The 19,244-nt window shown below is 38.8% G+C and overlaps 1 protein-coding gene across 7 annotated transcripts in view; it reads left to right on the forward strand.

Annotated features, from left to right (window-relative positions):
* The window catches only part of KLHL13 (kelch like family member 13), an 85,747-nt gene that overhangs the window by 12,844 nt on the left and 53,659 nt on the right, over positions 1–19,244 (forward strand). For 4 of the 7 annotated variants that reach the window (XM_042807152.1, XM_032991832.2, XM_032991834.2 and 1 more), the window contains 2 exons: positions 5,942–6,000; positions 15,718–15,789. In XM_042807152.1, coding sequence (XP_042663086.1) covers positions 5,981–6,000; positions 15,718–15,789 — 92 coding nt within the window. In that variant the 5' untranslated portion in view covers positions 5,942–5,980. Of the gene's footprint in view, positions 1–5,941; positions 6,001–6,116; positions 6,182–15,717; positions 15,790–15,822; positions 15,948–19,244 lie in introns of those variants that run through there. The other 3 variants (XM_042807154.1, XM_032991837.2, XM_032991839.2) reach the window with 3 other exon arrangements.

The following is a 19,244-nucleotide window of genomic DNA, read 5'->3' on the forward strand; positions in this document are numbered from 1 at the left end:
TACAGGAGAGGAGTACCAAAAGGTTTTACAGCATGAAATGGGGAAGTATAGGCTTTAATGTTCTGAGCCTTTTTTGCTTTTATTGTCAGATAATGTATGCTGGCTATCCACAAGTCACTTCTGAAGACTGGAAGATTTCAGTCTACTGAAGTGTACGTTATTTTACTAGGAAGTTTCGCAGGATTTCACCTCCTATTGTTATCACTTGTTTTCAGTCTGATGTGAACTGGCCCTTTCATTAACCCTCCCAGAGTGGTATTTAGCTGATTCCTCTAAAGCTGAGGCATACATTCCCCAGAGTGGAACTCCTGACAAATGAAAGCAATCCATGTAGGATGAGTTATAACTTGGTACTTCCAGAGCTCTTGAGAGCGAGCGATTAAAAGCCTTCCTCCTGTCATAACTGCAGAGGCAGAAGCCCACATTGCCTTTAATAGAGGAATGGCTTGGAAGATGCTTGCTTTATAATCTGGACATGGACAAACAGGAGTATGGGCATCGTCACTGGTAGGGACCTGCTCTGGATGGTGGGTGTAGGGATAGCAGTAGGAGGACAACGGCATTTTAGGCAGCTGCTACTGCCAGACCATCTGGGTGCTGTGTACAGCTCTGAAGGATGCTTGGAGCTGCAGCTGTGGCTGAAGAGGTGACGCAAATGTTTGGGCCAAGGGCGGGGGAGACGGAGCAGTGCTGCTATCCAAGTGACAAAGCTGATGTGAACCCAGGAGAGTTACTAACCTGTCCGGTCTGCGTGGCTCTGGCAGGGAGCTGGCTTGGCTCACTTGGGCTTTCCTGTGTCTTGGGACATGGGTCCCCGCTGCCTCCTTGTCCCCTCCTTGTGCTGGCACCTTAAACTCACTGTCACTGTGGTGTGTTATCTTCAGCCTCCTCCTTGTCCCCCTTTGTTTGGTTCCAGGCTGGGAGTGCTGTGTGTGGAGCTGGTCTTGGTAGGATTCAACCTAATGGAAGAAAAGTCCATTCGTTTCCTGGGGTTGGACTATGCTATGCTGTAATTGATGAAGCCCCTGACTTGGAGAGCATAATATAGCGGCATCCAATATAGTATAGCATTTTCCTGCTGCTTATGGTGCCGTTTTAAACTGCAGGTGTTTTACTTGGATGTGATTTATAAGCAGTGTATAATAGTTCAGTCTTCTTCAGAGAACTGTTTTCTCTTGCTGTATGAGTGAAATACTATACTGAGAGGCTTGGGTTTTTTTATAAATAAAATGTTACTGAAGACTTCTAAGCTTGTGTGAACATGCTGAAGCTTCGTTTATTTTGTGTTCCTAAAGTAGGTCGAATAAAATTTTTATTTAACATATTTCAAAAGCACATTAAGAAAGGATATTATGTAATTGCAGTTAATGAGCATGGTGGTATTGCTTTTGGTGGGTAAAACTTCTTCACTTAACACAGTTACTAAATTTCCCTTAGGATAAGATCTGCTCTGTTACCTAGAGTTGTATTTCAGCAGTTTATTGGCTTCCTTTATGACACTGAGTTTTTTAAAATGCAGTACCTTGGCTGACCGGAGCAAGTCGGCAGCTTCAGTTGTATCTTCTGTGGTTTAAGATACAGGGTTTCTTTTGTGCACGGACTTCTATTGAAAAATGTTTAAATAATTACATAATTCTAGTTACTAGGTGGAAAATAGTAACGGTTCTGCTTGTTAATTATTGATTATCAGGTGATATTTGATACATGTTAATGCAGCTCTCGGGGAATGTGACTCTGGTGCCTGTTATAAAAACTGGGAGGCTATGCTAATGCCCAGAGACGTGTATGAAGTTCACGTTGAAAACTGCCTACATCAGGCTGTTCTGCATCCTACTTTTCAGATAGAAATGCCTTTTTAGGCATATACTTCTCTGTATTTAGAGAGAGACTCTTTTGTGGTTACAACTTATTTAGAGATTAAAGCAGTTCTTTTAAGGGTATCGCTCAATGCCAGAGTTAATCAGGTCCTGCTCAAAGGGACGGTGCTGCTTGTTTTGGGGGGTGCCAGGGCTGTGCGGGTGCCGCCAGGCTTGTCTGGTGGGAGGCACGTAGCTGTGCTGGCACTGCGGGCCCTGCGGCAGCCGTCTGCTCTCGAATCCTGCAGCTGCTTCGTTCGATAGGTTCCGCACAAGGTAGGCAAGTGGTAGGTCAAACGAAGTGTAATGTGGAACTGTGTCCTTCGTTTATGTTCCCAGGCTAGAATTTAGCCTCCTTCTCCCTGTGGATTTAATCGACAGTCTGTTTTTCAGCAGTTCTGTTTTGTTACGGTTTTAATTTTCACTGGCTACTGTGCTAGAGAAAGCACTGCGTTAATGTTGTAGGTCAGGCTAAGTCACAGCATCTTCCAGCTTTTTGGTTTCTGAGCATCATTTGAAAAAAACTTGCCTCCTGTAGAAATGATGTGTTTGCCGAGGTCTGTCCTCTGACCTGACAAGTTTATTTTTTGTGTTCACTGTATGTTCATATGTTTGCCACTAAGGATGCATGGGCTTGTTCATTTAATGGCTTCCTAGAATGTGCCCCACACACTTTATCGTACACTTTGACATGTCTTGTGTCACTAATTTGCTGTTTTTTCTGAAGACTTGACTGTAACTGATACAAGTAACCTACATAAGCAGTGTGCATAGTCTATTAACTCTGGAAAAATCCAGAGCGTTCTGATAAAAGATGAAATACAGGCGTAAAAATAAACCAGTTACTTTCACAGGGTGTCTGCTATGTGAGTTGTGTGTACTGGCATATGACCAACACATGTAATGTTTGTATTTTATGGAATTGGAATTAGGAATAGTTTAACTTCTCTGTGAAATGGTAATCAATTTTACACAAATCTTAACCACACCCCTTTAAGTTGTCTTCCTAAAGTAATGCTGAAGGTCGTTAAAACAAATATAATGGGTTATAAAGGAAATGAATCATTATTCATAAATATGTGTACTTGCTTTTGCATATCTGAAATAATGACTGCAAAATATAACAGCAACAACAAGAATAAACACCACAACCCAAAGAGAGCCGAGGAACTTGCACACCAGTGAGAAATTCAGCCCCCAGGTCCTGGCAGGGGCAGGCAAGTTAGTGCTGGTGATGAGATTTGTCCTTTCTGTGGACGTAATCAGTGGCTGTACAGTTGTAAGTGGGAGGTGTGAATTTCTCATATTTGTTTGTTGGGCATGTAGAGTCAATGGTGAGGATGGAAAAGTTGATATCATCTTTATCATTACAGTTGAAAGTTAGCTAAAACTTTAATGAGGATGAAAAATTTTATTTTTAACATGGAATTTGAACTGTCTGAATTTCTGTGGTAATGAGACTTAGTAAGTATTCCTCATGCACCTACTGAATTTTGTACTTTGTTGGAAGAAAACTCATCAGTTGCCAGTTTTAGATCTTGTGTGCATCAGCCTGCCCATCCTGCACTATTAATTTTTATAATCTTTAGTTCTCTTCTATATACAGGAAAAACAACCCAAACCTGTAGCATTTCTCATGATTGTCAACTGCAAACCAGCCATGCAGCTCCAGAGGGAGCTTCTTTTGCCCCATCAGCAGTGGTTTCTAAAAAAATGCCCCAAATTAAAAAAAAAAAAAAAGTTCAACTTTCACCTTGCAGTATAATTGGCTCAGCTTTCTTTCATGAGCAGATAACATAAGCTGGTCTGCTAAAACATCATCCCAGAGAAACCTTCAGGGAGGAGTTAAGGATAGAAGGGATTTCATTTTTGAAGTCACTGTATTAGCTTTTTATTTGAAACTAGGCAACAGGGTTAAAGTTACTGAAAGTAGTACTGACTGGATGTAAATAGTTTGGTCAGTCTAATGTGTTAAATAGTCTCTGGAAGAAGGTGAAACTGATCTTTTAAGGAATTCAGGTCTAATTTTCTCAGGAACAGTACAAATTTACTGTGTGCTACTAATACCTATTCCTCCAAAAACTTGAACAATATTGTAGCTAAGTTGACTTGGAGTGACCTGCTTAGGGAAATTATATAAAATGGAAGGATTAAAAAAAATTGCTTTTATTTGTAGTCAGTAATAGAAAGCTTAGGTTTTCTTCCCAATGTTTAAGCAAGCTGGGTGAGCAGTATAGTCGGTACGTACAGATAAGCAGCCCTGTGGAAGACCACATCAAACGCACGTGGTTTTGACCTCACTGAGCAGGTGTATGGAAAGAAGATGCTTAACTGTATACAGAAACCCACCTGTAGTGTATGCTTGCCCAAGAGGAGGCCAGCTTAATTTATTTCTCAGAATTAATTTAATTGCAACCTTAGAGTTTTGCAAAATGGATTGCCACCTGTCTTTTGATCCCTTCATACTGTTATGTAGTGTGTTTGCCTCATCAGAGGAGCTTGTGCAACGCCCACAGGATGGTGGAAAAAGGAGTGAGACTGCAGTATCCATCCTAATTTCATTAGCCACACTGCACATCACACAGGAATTTGCAAATAACTATTTTTGAGTATGATGGTAGGAAAGCAGTTCAGATGTACATGGTACTTTTTGAGCATGTTTTGTGGTGGAGGATAGATAAAACATACCATATTCACTCAGCAGATGTCTTTAATAGAGGAAAACCTGAAGTTTATTAGAAACAAGAGGGTGTGTCCCAAGGTGCAGCAATACCAGGAGTTAAGAGCTACCTTATTGGACCAGCTGCTCTAGCAGCAGTGGAAGGGAGTGGGCAAGTTAGATGCTGTTAAGCAATTCTGTTTGATGCCGTCTCCATTATGGCACATTTAGAGTATTTTCAAAGCACACACTGAATTTATAATTAATGCTTACAAATATTGTGTGTGATTTCCTTCCACTAAATGTTTAAACCTGCTTTAACAAAATACAATTTCAGACAGGCTCTTAAACTAGCGTTGCTTGTGACCTACTCTCTGAAGTCAGGATTTTACTTGTAATGGTACAGAGCAATTGGAGGGGAGAGGATGATCTGCAGAAGTTTGTTTTCTGTTTATATATAACTGACCTGTCATTTCAAATCTCTTATGTTGACTTACTGTTTTGTTACCATATCTAAAAATACTAATTTACTTCTGTATGTTAAAAGTATTAATTAGAAAATAGGAATTTCTGCTTTGGGCTGTGAATTAATAATAAATTTCTTTAAATAAATATCTAATTCATGCAGCTATTATTTTTTTTTTTTAATCATTCACTTATGTTTATCAATGTAAAATATATAAAAGACCAAAAAGCAGAAGTGTGGCTTTTCTCAGAGGTATTGCGTAGTTTCTATTTTTCAATGCTTGCTTCTAAATGATGTCAGCAAATTGAAATGTTACAATTTTTTCACTGTCCCTTCAAGTGGAAGTATGAGTTCACAATCTTGAATGTAGTCTGTAGTCTTTCATTTTGATTAATGGCTGTAAGATCTTATACTCTTGAGACATAAAAAAAAAAAATTGAACAAGGTGTTTTTTATCAACTATATTAGATCTTAAAAATGGAACTCATTAAAATTTTGGCCTCTTCTGAACAAACTAATGCGATTATATCTTGCACACAGATAATTTGAGCTGTTTCTCTCCTGCTTAAAATAAAAGGTGACTTTAAGTCACAGCTCCCATTATAGTGAATTGTTTATAGGGTAGGCAGGCTCAGGAACAATGGGGTTAAGCTGAGAGATTATTTGAAAAATCTAGGGCATGTGCTTTCCCTCTTCAGTTGATTAGTTTTCATAATTCATCCTTGTTTCCACAGCAAAGAGCATTGTAACAGATGCAAAGAAGCAGTTTTATTTCTTCTGTGCTCCTTTATCTCTGTTATTTTACTGGAGAAAGTTAGTGAAATGGGGAAGAAGTCATATTGTGTGTGAATGTTTAGAATGAATCTTGGTTTGTGTTGTGAAAATCCATGGGATCTGAGAGGCGGATGCTATTTTGGGATGTCTGTAACTCTGCTTCATTTCTTTTCTGTTTGACTACAGGTGCATGAAGAACACAGGAGATATTTCCGCTTATCAGAGATGATGTGGAGAGACACTTTGTGAGTAACGGACGTGTGTTTTCTAAAAAGCCTAAAATGCTAATGTGGGAATTAATAACTGTGCCATTTGCCCAACATTTTCCTTTGGTTCTGGAAAGCTGTGAATATAGAGCTCTTCATGGAAACCACAGACAAAGCTGATGATTGAAATAAAGAGCTGGAAGACAGAGGAATAGAATAGGTATGGTTTCATAAATGATTAACCACGATGCCTAACTCTGCTACAGTGATCAGTCTACCAAAGACTTGCACTGTTGACTGCTGAATGTGTTCTAGAGATCAGTAAAAAGCCTTGACATTGGGTATATGTGTAACCTCTAGCAGAGTTAACTCGGTACTTACAGAAGTTCTTCTGTTGAGTTTATAGGAGCTACCTGCTGTACATGAAAGATCATTTAATGCTTTATTGTCCTGGTCTAATTTTGATTGGAAGTCTCATGTATTTGCCGTAAAACAAGTGGGAATAGTAGAAGTCAACAGCAGCTTTCCTGAAAGTTTTCAGTTCTTGTCTTTCTGGAGCACAGCAATATACTGGGAGCATGCAGCTAAACTATACTCTCAAAATATTACAGGAAAGGAAGAACCTCTATGACACAATATAACTGTACATAAATAAGTACCTACAGGATTTACTTTTGTGGAAATGAGGTAACTTTTTACGATCACAATTACGTGATGCAATGGCTTGTTTCTCAGATGGACACCATAAATAGGCTATGTTTCTAGTGCTGTAGACTAATCAGCCAGCTCTTTCCTTTGGGACAATTAGTCCCAGTATTTTTTTTTTTTTTTTTTGCCAAATTTCCAGTAACAGTTGAGAATTAAAGCAAAATGTTATTTTAGGATTTTCTGTGATAGTCTTTGTGCCTTTTTTTTTTTCCAGTTGTTTTAAGTATAATACAAGTAATGTGGTCTTGAGAGCTTTATTTTAAACCGTAAGCTTTGATACTCTGGAGCTACTGCTTTATTCTAATGATAATTATGTAGGAGAATGGTGCCACAACATTGTGGACTTCTTAAGTGCTTTCCTTGGCACTGAAGAGCTCAAGTTAGAACTGCTGTTACCTCAGGCACCTCGACTTCTGAATACTTTTGCATTTGTAGTATTAATGCTACACCATGAAAATCTTGTTCTTAAATTGAAAAATATCCTTTTATTATGATAGACTAGTAATTGCTTAAACTCCTAGGTAGGAACCAGTTTGGGTTCTTATATGGGATTTGCCTTTTTTGTTACCTAGATCTAAGGAAAAGGTTTTTTAAATGGTTTATAGGCTTTCCTAATCCTGGAGCCTTTTGCATATTTTCATAGATATATTTTTGTGATTTGTAGTTTAGTACTACTTTTAAAAAATTGTCATTAGTGTTTAATTTCCTCATTCTGGCATGAGGTTCAGCTTCTGCTAATAGTGGCTGGTAGTCTTTCTTGCTTTCAGTCAAGAGAAAATCTGCTTCAAGATAATATTGGCTTGTAGTCATCTTTCCCTGGCTTCTTCCAGGCTCTGCTTGCCAGTTCAGGAAGTTGCGGGAGGATTTCTTTATAACAGTGTCTGGGCCAGGTGCTGGATTCTTCATGAAGCAGCAGGAGAGATTCTTTTGCTGATCCAGCTGACTTGCCCCGGAGATAACGTTGGTTTGATTTACTCTGTGACCTTGAGATCACTGTCTTGTGGCCAGACTCCATGAAGAGATTGCCACAGTTCGCTGAGTAGCAGTGATAATATGGAATATTATTTAATAATAATATAACTTTTAAGAGTAGTAATTATTATTTTAAATAAAAATATTACGTTCTGTGATACCTTTTGTGAATAACCAGAGTAATGGATTATTTGATTCCTTGGTCATGGCACATGTTGGTCTCCTTGTTTTCAGATTCTGGTCAGGGCTCAAGCAGAGTCCCTGGATTAGATTTTGTGGGCAGCATTCTTCTGCAGCTCCTCCAACTGCTCTGGTCTGCCCCTGGGGCAGTCACCTTTTGGCAGTCCCGCCTCTGACCCAGTACATCATGTAAGACTTGCTCAGGGGTTTGCTGCTTCCTTCATGATAACACTGTTCTTAAAAGTGTCTCTATTTAAATTCCGCAAACTTGACAAGAGAGATTGCTGTTAGTAATGAGGTGAGAGGATATGACCAAAGGCTTGGTTTGGTTCATATTCTTTTGTTTTGTTTTGTTTCAACTTTCTAAGCTGCTTCCTTAAGATGAAAATTCCTTTTTCAGAAACTAAAAATATTTATCCTTGGGGAAAAAAAAAAAAAAAAAAAGTTCTTTAAACTCTTGTTGTAGCTTTCTAGAAGGTATAAGGGTGAATGAGGGAAGTAGAAGTTGTGTGGCCATCTGATCTGTACAGGCTTCCGTAAGTCTGATGTGCTGTAGACAGGTACAGTGTATTAGACAAGTACAGTTGTATTTACGTGCCAGCTGATTGTCACTCTGCAGATCTTGGAAAAGTTTGCAGTTGAGAAATAACTATTTTTTTTAATAAAATATCTTCTTTATTATCAGTTTAAGAAAACAGGAACTTGATTGATCTCTTATTTCTTGTTAAAAAAAAAAAAAAAAAGCTGAGGTGTAAATGTTCCAAGTATCAGTCTGCATACTTTAAAATATTTTTGTAGTGATGACGCAGTTACCGATAATACATGCATTTTTCTTTGAGTGTGTTTATAGATGTTGAGTATATTTTAGTGTGGTAATTTTCAGAAAAGGCGCTATGAGACAACAGTTATTTTGTGAGCCTAGCATTTATTTCACACAGACGGTTGCTGTTAAGGACCTTTTAGTTGCATACCAGTCAGCTTTTCGTGGTCTTCAGTGTATGGCTGGGTCAGGTTGTATTCTGGTACTTAGGAGAGCGGATAAGGCTTATAGCAAGTGACACCCACCGTGAGCTGTGTTTCTGGATTTGCCTACATTAAGACTCCTCTGTGTCAGCATTAGCAGATGCAATAACAGGTAATATCTATCTGCTGGTTTCATTAGTTCTTTTGGGATTATTGCGAGGGTGACTGTGTCAGGTGTAACGGGATAGTTTGTGAATTGAATGGAGTTTAGTCCTTGTTGCAGCATGGAGCTGCAGGAACTGGTTTCTTTTCCCAGTTCTACCTGATCATAACCTGGGCTTTAACTTCTGTGCTGTAATATCTCTTTCTGTGAGTGGTATTTATACAGTTTACATAAAGTTTGTGGGATGTGTAATGGAAATTGTTATTTACCTGTTACTTTTGTTGTTATTGTGGTTATTACTGTGCACTTAATGTGCAGAATTACTGATTAAAAGTGGAAAAATGTTTCACTTCTTGAATGCTCAAGCAGCAAGCTTTAACGGGCTTAAAATATATACTGCAACTTAGTCCAATAAGTTAAAAAGTGGCTTTGATTTTAAAGTGAGAACGTACAATAAAAGCATTTTCTTTTAGTAGTATTGACATTCATAAAATTCAAAAATATTAATTCCTAAGTATAGTGAGCAATATTTAACTTAGAATTATAGAAATAAAGTACTTCAACAAAAACACAGAGATGCACAGCCATTACCTATACTGATTTTTTTCCTGACAGGCTGAATGAGGGTGCCTTGTTCTACTTGACATCTGCCTGTGTCTGACTAAGTCTTAATTTGCACAATACTAATAGGTACTTGAGCAGTGCCCCCGGTAATCAGTAGATTAGGGGTGTATGTGACAAGCTGGACACTGAAGGGACATGCTGTATCTAAGCTATTCAGTTTCCTCATGAATGGACTAATATGTTCCGTTGGCCTTCCCTGATCTTAGTAACCACATAAAGCTTTATGCTCTTAAAATAACTGACAGTAGGCAGCTGCTTTCTTACCAGGGTTTTTTTCACTGCTAGTGAGGCGAAAGTGGGATCCAAATGTCCTGTTGTCTTCCTGGAGATAATACACGTTTTCCTTGTATTTGGTGGATTGTTGCTGTGTGCCTTGTTTTTTTTTTGTTTTTTTTTTTTTTTTTTTTTTTTAATGCAGTGCTTACCTAATCAAACCTCTGTCAGTGGAATCTCTTTCACCAGTGTGGATTTATTAAGTATGGGTGGTGATAAATGAGCTTTATGCTGAAATTGTAGCCATAGGTGTCTTACATTGGAGAGAGATTTTATGAGGGATGGACAGTGCAAGTGAAATGCAAGTCCTTTACAGAACACCAAATATACCATAAATCTGTAAGGACTCAAACATTTTAAGAACACTTCTACATCAAATTGATTAGATGTTGTTGGTCCAACTAATAAGCTTCCTAATATTTTGATTCATTTTGTGGTTCATTGTGCAAATCCAGGCATGAAACAGTTGATCAGCTGACTTAAAATGCAAAAGAATATTTCATTTGAAACAGTGTTTTGATACACACACCTTGGCATTGCAAAAATTGTGCTTTCTGCTACTTTACTTGCTGTGAACCTGTTGTCACATGCAGCTGCTTGTGGAAATGGGTGAGTTTGAGGTTCCTGCCCCATTTGTGGGGAAGATGTGATGCTGTGTAACATGGTAGTTTTCGGAAAACTTCAGATAAAAGCTAACTTTGCCGACAGCAAAATAAGGGCATTGCAGAATGGGAGGGAGGGGGGGCAAGGGAGAACCCTTCAGCCACCTGTAATGCATGTTAGGTGCATGGGACTCACCAGCCTGGTGCTTCACAGCTTACTGTCCAAAACCTGAAATACGGCCTGAAATCATGGATGTGGCAAGAGGTGCCCCTTCCATTAGAGTTTGGAGAGATGTGTCTGTGGGGTCTGCTGGATGTGAAGAATTGGTGGGAAGAGCTGTCTGTCTCTACTCTCAATGAGGCTGTTGGCTGCAAAGCTGTAGCAGGCAGTCTGAGGTGTTAGTTGAGACACAAGGAAGAGGTCGGAGGCAGTGTCGTCTTCAGAGTTATTGGTGTGGAAAGAGAAGCTCATTTGAAACAGAGAAACTTTAGGAATAGCGTACGAAGAGAGGAGGGGCCTCTGCTTTGTGGCAGACACAAACTAGTGCATTAGAGTTTCAGTAAAAGCGTTCTCCAGCTGTGTATTGTCCTACATGTCACTTAACGAGTGTATTAGCAGACAGGTCTGGTTATAAACTTCAGCTACATAAAGATTTATATGAGATGCCACTCTGTGTTTACTTTGAAATTTAACAGTGACTCTGGTATTGTCAGACTTGTTACTCTTAGAGTTCAAGTTAGGAAGCTCATAACTGCCAAAACATGGATTGACTTGAGAGCCCAGATCTGTTATGGCACAGATGCTGGTGTACGTAGACAGTGAAATAATCCTGTTTTAGCTAGGGAGCACAGAAGCATGATTGTGTTCCTGCAAATGTTATGCAGAGGTTGAAATTGCTGAATGATTTTGAGATTACACATTTCATGGCATTGAGACTGTGTAAAGGTTTTTCTTTCCCCATGTAACAGCTCTAGGGGTTTATTTTGCTGTCTGTACAATGTGTCGTTAAAGGTTGCTGTAGCTATGTAGTGAAACAGTTTGTATATTCTGATTTGGTGCAGGCATCCTGGACGATTTTGGGACATGTTATAGGATGATGAGGGCAAAGCAGCAGATCTTATGGAGCTTTACACTCTGCACATCGGTGACGTTTTCATTGCCAGCTTGCATCCTGCATGTTAGAGTGTATTTTTCACAAGCCAGATGTTTACATTGCTTTAATAGTGCTCCGTGTGCTGTACAAGCTAGTTTTGCAGAAGAATGGTTTACATAAAACAAGAATTACTTGCACTGACTTTAAATACGGATTTGTATTATGGAGTGCAGTGTAGTGGATCCTGTTCTATTAAACAGTCTCACTTCCTTTTTAGTGTATGTGGCTTACCTGAAATTACACTGCTTGTAAATGGCTTTTCAGGAAATCTGAACTGATCCAGCATATGCCTACTGCAGAATTTTAATGAACTCCTGTGTGCAATATGAAGTGTGTTGGTTTTTTAGTGTCAAAGCTTCCTTAGACTTTGGACAGTTTGACACAACTTTTGTTTTTAATGATGATCTCTAGCTTTTGCTTCAAGGACCCAAAGTGAATAGCTTTGGAAATAGTATGTTGATTTTTTATTTTTTTTATTTTTTTTTTTTCCACGAATATGTAGTAAGCAACAGTGTAGTAGTCTTTTCAATTGAAGAGAAAAATCCACAGGGAATATTTTTTAAATGTTTGCCCGCTGTCCTCTTTAATGCTTGCTTCTAAGCAACCCTGACTCAACAGATGTTGCATCTGGGTGTTTGCAGCTGGATCAGATTAGTCTCTGATGGAAAGGCCTGAGTCTCTGCTGTTACCATGCTAGCAGAGTGCTCAGCAATCAGCTCGAACCTCTTGTTGGGTTCAGTTTTGGTGACTTTTAATCAGAGGTAATAAACTTTTTGTACTGGGTTTGGAAGAGTCTAGTGCTACCTTAACAATTGCTAATTACTTGCACTTGTAATGCTTACCTGTGTTATCATAGAATGGTTTTGGTTGGAAGGGACCTTTAAAGACCCACCCCCCTGCCCCGGGCAGGGCCCCCTTCCCCCAGCCCAGGGGGCTCCCAGCCCCGTCCAACCTGGCCTTGAACCCTTCCAGGGAGGGGGCAGCCACAGCTGCTCTGGGCACCCTGGGCCAGCGCCTCACCCCCCGCACAGGGAGGGATTTCTGCCTTAGATCTCATCTAAATCTCCCCTCTGTCAGTTTAAAACCATCACCCCTCGTCCCATCCCCACCCCCTGACCCAGAGTCCCCCCCACCTCTCCTGCCCCCCCTTTAAGCCCTGGGAGGCCGCTCGAAGGGCTCCCCGGAGCCTTCTCTTCTCCAGGCTGAACCCCCCCAACTCTCTCAGCCCGGCCCCCCAGGGGAGCTGCTCCAGCCCCCCCAGCATCTCCGTGGCCTCCTCTGGCCCCGCTCGAGCAGCTCCGGGTCCTTCTGCTGTTGGGGGCCCCCGAGCTGGCCCCAGCACTGCAGGCCCTTGCCCTTGGCCTTGTTGAACCCCATGAGGTTTGCCCGGGCCCCCCTCTCCAGCCTGCCCAGGTCCCTCTGGGTGCCATCCCTGCCCTCCCGCCTGTCCCCCACCACACAGCTCGGGGGCGTGGGTGAACTTGCTGGGGGTGCATCAATCCCACTGTCCATGGCACCAACAAAGATGTTAATTATTGTTGGGCCCAATACTGATCCCTGAGGAATGCCATTTGTCATTGTGATCCCATCAACTGTACTATGTCAACCTCAAGCTCTTGCTTCTTGCTGAAAAGGCTCACAGATAGTCTACCTTACTGGAGGCAGTCATGTGTTTTAAATTAAAAAAAAAAAAAAAAAAAAAATTGAAGAAATTTATAAATTTTCCTATGAATCAGATTTCTCATTTTTTACTTCATCCATGTGAAAAACTGCCTCTGTGATAAGTTTAGATCTTTTATTCTTTTGAATTTAAAGATGCTGTGCTTTTAGTTTTTTGTATATGTGAAAATACTGTGAAAAGTACAGCTTAGTATCTAGCTTGCAGAAACTCTCCTTAGATAATACTTTGGTTGAATACTTACCTGACAAGCAATGCTGGTGTACAAAGGTAAACCAAAATATCTTTGATCCAAGGTGGTTACAACTTGCAGTGCAAAAGGAGAGCAGGTGCAGATGAGGATCTATGGAAAATCAAACCGAGTGACTAAGAGGGAACACTTGCAATATATCAGCACTGCTGATGATCAAGTGCCATGTGTCATTGCTGACTTGGTGGTTTTTTTGAAGGAGAAATTATTGTTGCTTTTTTTTTTTTAAGGCATATTTGTGTGTAAGGGATCACATGAAAGAGAACAGAGGTGCTTGTTTGACAGTTTGCCAAAGGTTGATTTAATTAAGGGGAACAAATGTTGCAAAAGCAGCAAAGCTGAGCTCTGAAAGGCATTAGAAAGCAGCTTCTCACGCTTGATTTGGTGAGAGAAGCAGGAGTGTTGGATGGGTGCACTATAGTAACTTAACGTGGCTGAAGGGATAAGGCAGGATGACATTTCAGAAGTTTTAAAGGTTAAAGAATTGTGGAGCCTGTCTGAAACCAGAATAATCTAATTTTGTGAAAGATGGATTTTACCTGAGTAGATAATGAGGGAGAAGAGGTTGCATCTTGAAGATGTTGGAGAAGTAGTTCTGGAAAAAATTGTATATTTGACAGTAACTCTTTATACAGGCAGCACACACTTGTGAAAGATGGCTTTTTTTGCAGTTTATCCAAATAGATTTGATGACATAAATTGTTAACAGTAATTTCTCTGTGTAACTGCATTTGTTTAAGGCTCTTGCTAGCCTGAATGTGTAAGTTATTTAGAGAAACAACACCCTTTGTGTTTCCTATAGCTTCAATCTCTTGCCAAGGGAGAGATCCTGCAAACAAAACACTCTCTTTATTCCCCCCAGCAAACAAATTACCAGTCAGGCAAAATTGCACATCCTTAATGATGTAATACTGCAGTCAAGATAAAAAGCATAAATGTAGATCTGTCCAAAGAGTCAAAATAGTATGTGGGTAGAAGAGAAGAATTTGATATAAATATTGTCACATTCACCCAAGGGTTTATAATATTAAAATGAAGACCTCGTTCAACTTTTGAATTTCATTTTCATGCTTGATGCTTTGTTCTCAAAAAGAACTACTAGTAAAGTTATTTTAATATTTTTTTAATAGAAAATGTTTTCATTGTCTGGAATGCTTTGTAGTAGCAAAAGTGACTTAATGTTGATTGGAAAGTATTTCACTTTGTAACACACTTTCAAGAACGATTTTTAATGAAGAAAAAAGGAAAACATAAGTGCATCCTTGTAAAGGGAGTACCTCCATCTTCCCTGCAACTACATTTTAGGTATTTGAAACCTGTGGTGGAATCCTTCTCAACGTTTTCTTCTTGAAGTTGAACAGAGATGAGTAATTAAATAAGAGATCAATTCCATTTTCTCATTTAATTCACGTTTGTGCTTCAAATTAGGCCCAAGTCTGCTATAATTTCTGTTCAGATTGTTAACAGTTGAGGAGCAGCAAAGCTTTGGTGCACTGAAGCTTTGGTCCTTGCATTGCAATGGAATACTATGATTATATTTCCTCCTAGATGTTCTCCTTGTGTTTAAAAGAACACATGAATGCAAGACAAGTTAATTAGAAATTAGCATCTTAGATTAGATCCTGATTTTGCAAGCCAAAAGAGGACTAATTGAAGCTTATGGTAGTCAAGGGAGTAGCAGAAATACAGGCAAGGCAGCTGAGCAGTGGAGTGTAAATTCATGCAGAAAGATTTTGCGTGCACTAGGTTTGGGGAGGATCAGGATAAAGGCTTTTCATTGAGATTTGCACTTTTTATACTGTCACACTTTTTTTTTTCCTCTTTTTTAACATCAGGTTTTCCAGTTGATGGAATTTATTCTCGAGTTAGTTTTCTCTCTTTTGCTGTTGATAGCCTTGACATATTTCTGTAAAAACCTCAAAAGGTAATATGGAGATGGCCAGCTCGCAGATACTGTTGTGCCTGAACAGATTTTAGGATGTGGCTCATCTGCTTTGTGGCTTTCTGTGACGCATTTTTATTTCTTCAAACAAAAAACTTAATTTTCTTATCAAAACCAAAAGTTAGACTTCACAGATCTTTGGCAGCGATTCGCTGCAACTTCATGTGTTCTACCATGTTAAGTGTACTTCGGTGTGGCTACTCTCACCTAAAGTCATGTATTACATTTTATATTCTTTGGTCAACAGGGGAGTTACTAACCTGGGCGGCATGGATCGTTCTGTGCTCAGAGGGGAAGTGTCAGCAGTGCTTCATGACAGGTATGTTGGAAGTGCCTGAATTCCTGCAGAGGTGTCAGTGGGGTTTTTTTTTCAGGATGGCAGCCTGGAAGCCTTTTTCCTCCATCTGGAAGACAGGAATTCTGGAAGAGCTCATTAGCAAATGACTTTAAGAAATGCAAGGACCTAGTCAGTGAGCTGTAAGCTAATTTGTTCCTCAAATAACGGACTATGTGATTTTTCAAACAAAGCAGAAAACCCCCTGGCTTTAGTCTTAATGATTCTCTAATCCAAGATTTCTGTGGATTTTTCTGATTTAGTTGATCCAGCTGCCCTTGCATCTGCTTTTAGGTATCCAAAGACCAATTTTGGAACAAGGAGGCCAGAAGACTTACTTATAAAATCTCACAGTGTGCTAAAAACATTCCTGATATGGCTGGGGAGGGATTTCTGTCTTAAAATATACTGAAATCAGCCATTCTGTCTGTCTTGATTACACTGTACCTGCTATTTCATCTTTTTGTGCTTATTCTTTTTTTTTAGAAAGCAAAACAACAAATTTAGGGCAAGAGTAGAGACAATTGCCTTGTCCTGGAAGAAATTCCAGATTATATTAACCTTATTACTTGAAATAAAGTTTTTGATAAAGGAACAATTGTGTTTTAACTAACTGAACCTGATTTCAGGAAGCCATAAAATTGTTGGCAGTTTTATATTGTGCTATACTTTGCACACCTGTAATGGTAGTTTTGTCTGACCCGATTAATAAGTGACTGGTTTCATTTTTTTCAAAGAAACTAGAAAAATCAGTATGTTTCTAGTGCAGTATCTTTCTGTTGAAAATCTCTGAAGGCATACTCTGCCTTTGCTGGTTGTCATGCTTTTTGTAGTTGAATTAAGAACTTCATACTTACTTTCTTTTTCATGTAAGCTTAGATGCCTTGACTCTATAATGAAATAGCTGCTGTTATAAAAGTTTCTGGCACTCCTTTGTAAAGGAGCTTCATCAAGCCAAGAGGGTTAGGTTTAATTCAGTTTTTTTCTGAGTATGAGACAGGGATCTATTGATGAATAAGAGTGTTTCAGGAGGAAAACTAGGTTGGTAGGATTTGTTTTCCCATGTAGGTGGTTGAAAATATTGCTGCATCAAATGGAGTTGTTCATGACTAGCAATTTTTTGCTAATGCCATTTAAGACTTCCACATTCTTCATTTTGATTGTTAATGACATTTAAACCTTTCATTTAACTGGTTTAATATATTTAAAAAACTGATTTGAGCATTGTTCTTAAGAATAAATGTTCAGTTATTTCTGTTCCAAAGGTTGTATTGACATTAAGCAACCTTATTTTTCAGCAATTTTAGACTAAAGAAATCTAATAAAACTGTTTCTGTAGTTTCATTGACTGATCTTGTGTACTTTGATCTCAGTCTAAACAGATAATTCATGGGACAACAGTTTAAATTATGGAAGTTATGTTTTGGCAGTAGCTAAATCATTCTTGAAGAATGATCCAATTCATCAGTATGCTGCGCTCTGCTTCCGGGGGGATTTTTCACTGGTTGTTTGATCTCAAATTAGAGGAAAGAGCTTCTCTGCTTTTTTCAAAACAGGCACACAAGTCCCTTTTGTCTGCTGGATGCGTTTATGGTGACTTGAGCATATTCAGTCTCAAGTTTCACTTTTCAGACTTCCATATGAGTGAAATTCTTGTATACTGCTGTCTCTCAGTGAATGCATACAGCCTTTTAGCAGTGCTTTGGTCAGTCATTTCTGCTTAGCATAAAGAGTGGCAGTTTAATGAATAATGCTGTAAAACTTGAAGAAAAAAAACTTGAAGAAGAAATTGTAAAAGCCTTCCTTAGAGCAGAGTTATTATGTATGCGTTCTCTCCATCTTCAAAAGCTTCCAGTCTTTAGTAATCCCAAACAGTAACTCTTTACTCCATTCTATTTCTCTCTAGTTATTCTGTTGTACGTCATTTTATTTAGCAGTCATACATCTCTGTCTGTAGCAGTGACATTACAAGTATTTTCTCTCCTCATTAGGTTCATGAATTTATGTCTTCGTTCTTACACATGTGCACTTCAATATTTCAGTAGTAGTATGTTTTCATTTGAAATGTGAATGTTGGCATTTTCACGTGAAGCCTTTTGAATATATTCATGTGAGAGCTAAAGTTGGAAGATGAGGAACTGGATTTGAGGAGATTAGAAGTTTCTTATTTATTAGACTCTTGTGTTGGTCACATCTGGTCTCAGTATGGTGTGTATGACAGTGTTTGTGCTTGTTTAGGAGGAAATGATTTTTTTTAACCTCAATAGAAGAGTTAACCTCTTCAGTAAAAAGTTTGTATCTCCAATAAATACTTTTAGCGTTCCAAATTACTTTTTTCTTAACCAACTATTCCAAATGACTCAAAGTTTAATAAATCAAAATCTCACAGCTTTCGTGTTACTTACATTTAAATAAAATCTCTGAAGTTTTTTTCAATTTTGACTAGGTAAGGGTAATGTTTTCTTTGTGATGATGCAGTATTTGATAAAAAACCAACCAAAGTTGATCTTGAATGACTAGAAATTTATGTGCAGGCTTGATGAGTAAAGTGGTAGCGTTTAACTCTGTTAACATATATATATATATATATTTTTTTTTTTGCATGAAGAAAGGAATGGTAGTTCAAAGTAGTAATACCCTCTTGCATATTTAAAAGCTGGTTTCTGGTTTCGGTTTAGGCACGTTTCTGGGTTAGTTGCAATTAAACTTCTTCTATACGTGGCTTCTGGATGCTAACATCTGTCCAAATGTAGTAGTTGTGTATTGTTTGTAATACAGTGCTCTTGACACATGAAATGTTTGCAACTTGATCTGTGCAACAAATAGGTTTGGATCTACAAGAGTTTTTATTGTCTCTCTGAAGGAAGCAAGGCCCCTGCTTTTAATGGGATGGGTAAGTTTGCAAGCTAGCTGTGTGGAATATCTCGATAGTTAGTATTGTGTTCAATACTGCATGAGCAGTTTTTGCTGAAAAAATACATGTCTGGAAAGTTCTCCAGCTGGTGACATGTTGTTAGTGTAATGTAATCTCATGCTGATGGTAATTTTCCCTTTTATTTTCATATCTCTGTCTTCTGTCACTTGGGTGGATGTATATTGGTTATGACTGTTCTCTTCATGGCAAGTGGTGGGTGTAGTGTTATGAGTAATTGTTTCCCTGCTCAGTTTGGTGTTTGAGTGCATCAAGTTAAAAAAGATAGACTTTATTCAAAGTGACTTTATGCTCATGATAAAGTGCTGTAGAGTCCTAAATCTAAAATAAACTACTCAAGTAGCATGTATAGTGTTCTCCCTTTGAGAGAGAATGGGATTTTTTTTTTTCCTGCACGTAATTAATTTGTGCATTGTGACACTATAGTTAAACTGGGCATATCACTTTTGGTTACAGACTGGCATAATTCTTAAATGGATAATGTATAGCATGTTCAAACACTTAAATA

The sequence above is a fragment of the Tyto alba genome, unplaced genomic scaffold (assembly GCF_018691265.1).
Source record: "Tyto alba isolate M040663 unplaced genomic scaffold, T.alba_DEE_v4.0 Super-Scaffold_5, whole genome shotgun sequence".
NCBI classification, from domain to species: Eukaryota; Metazoa; Chordata; class Aves; order Strigiformes; family Tytonidae; genus Tyto; species Tyto alba.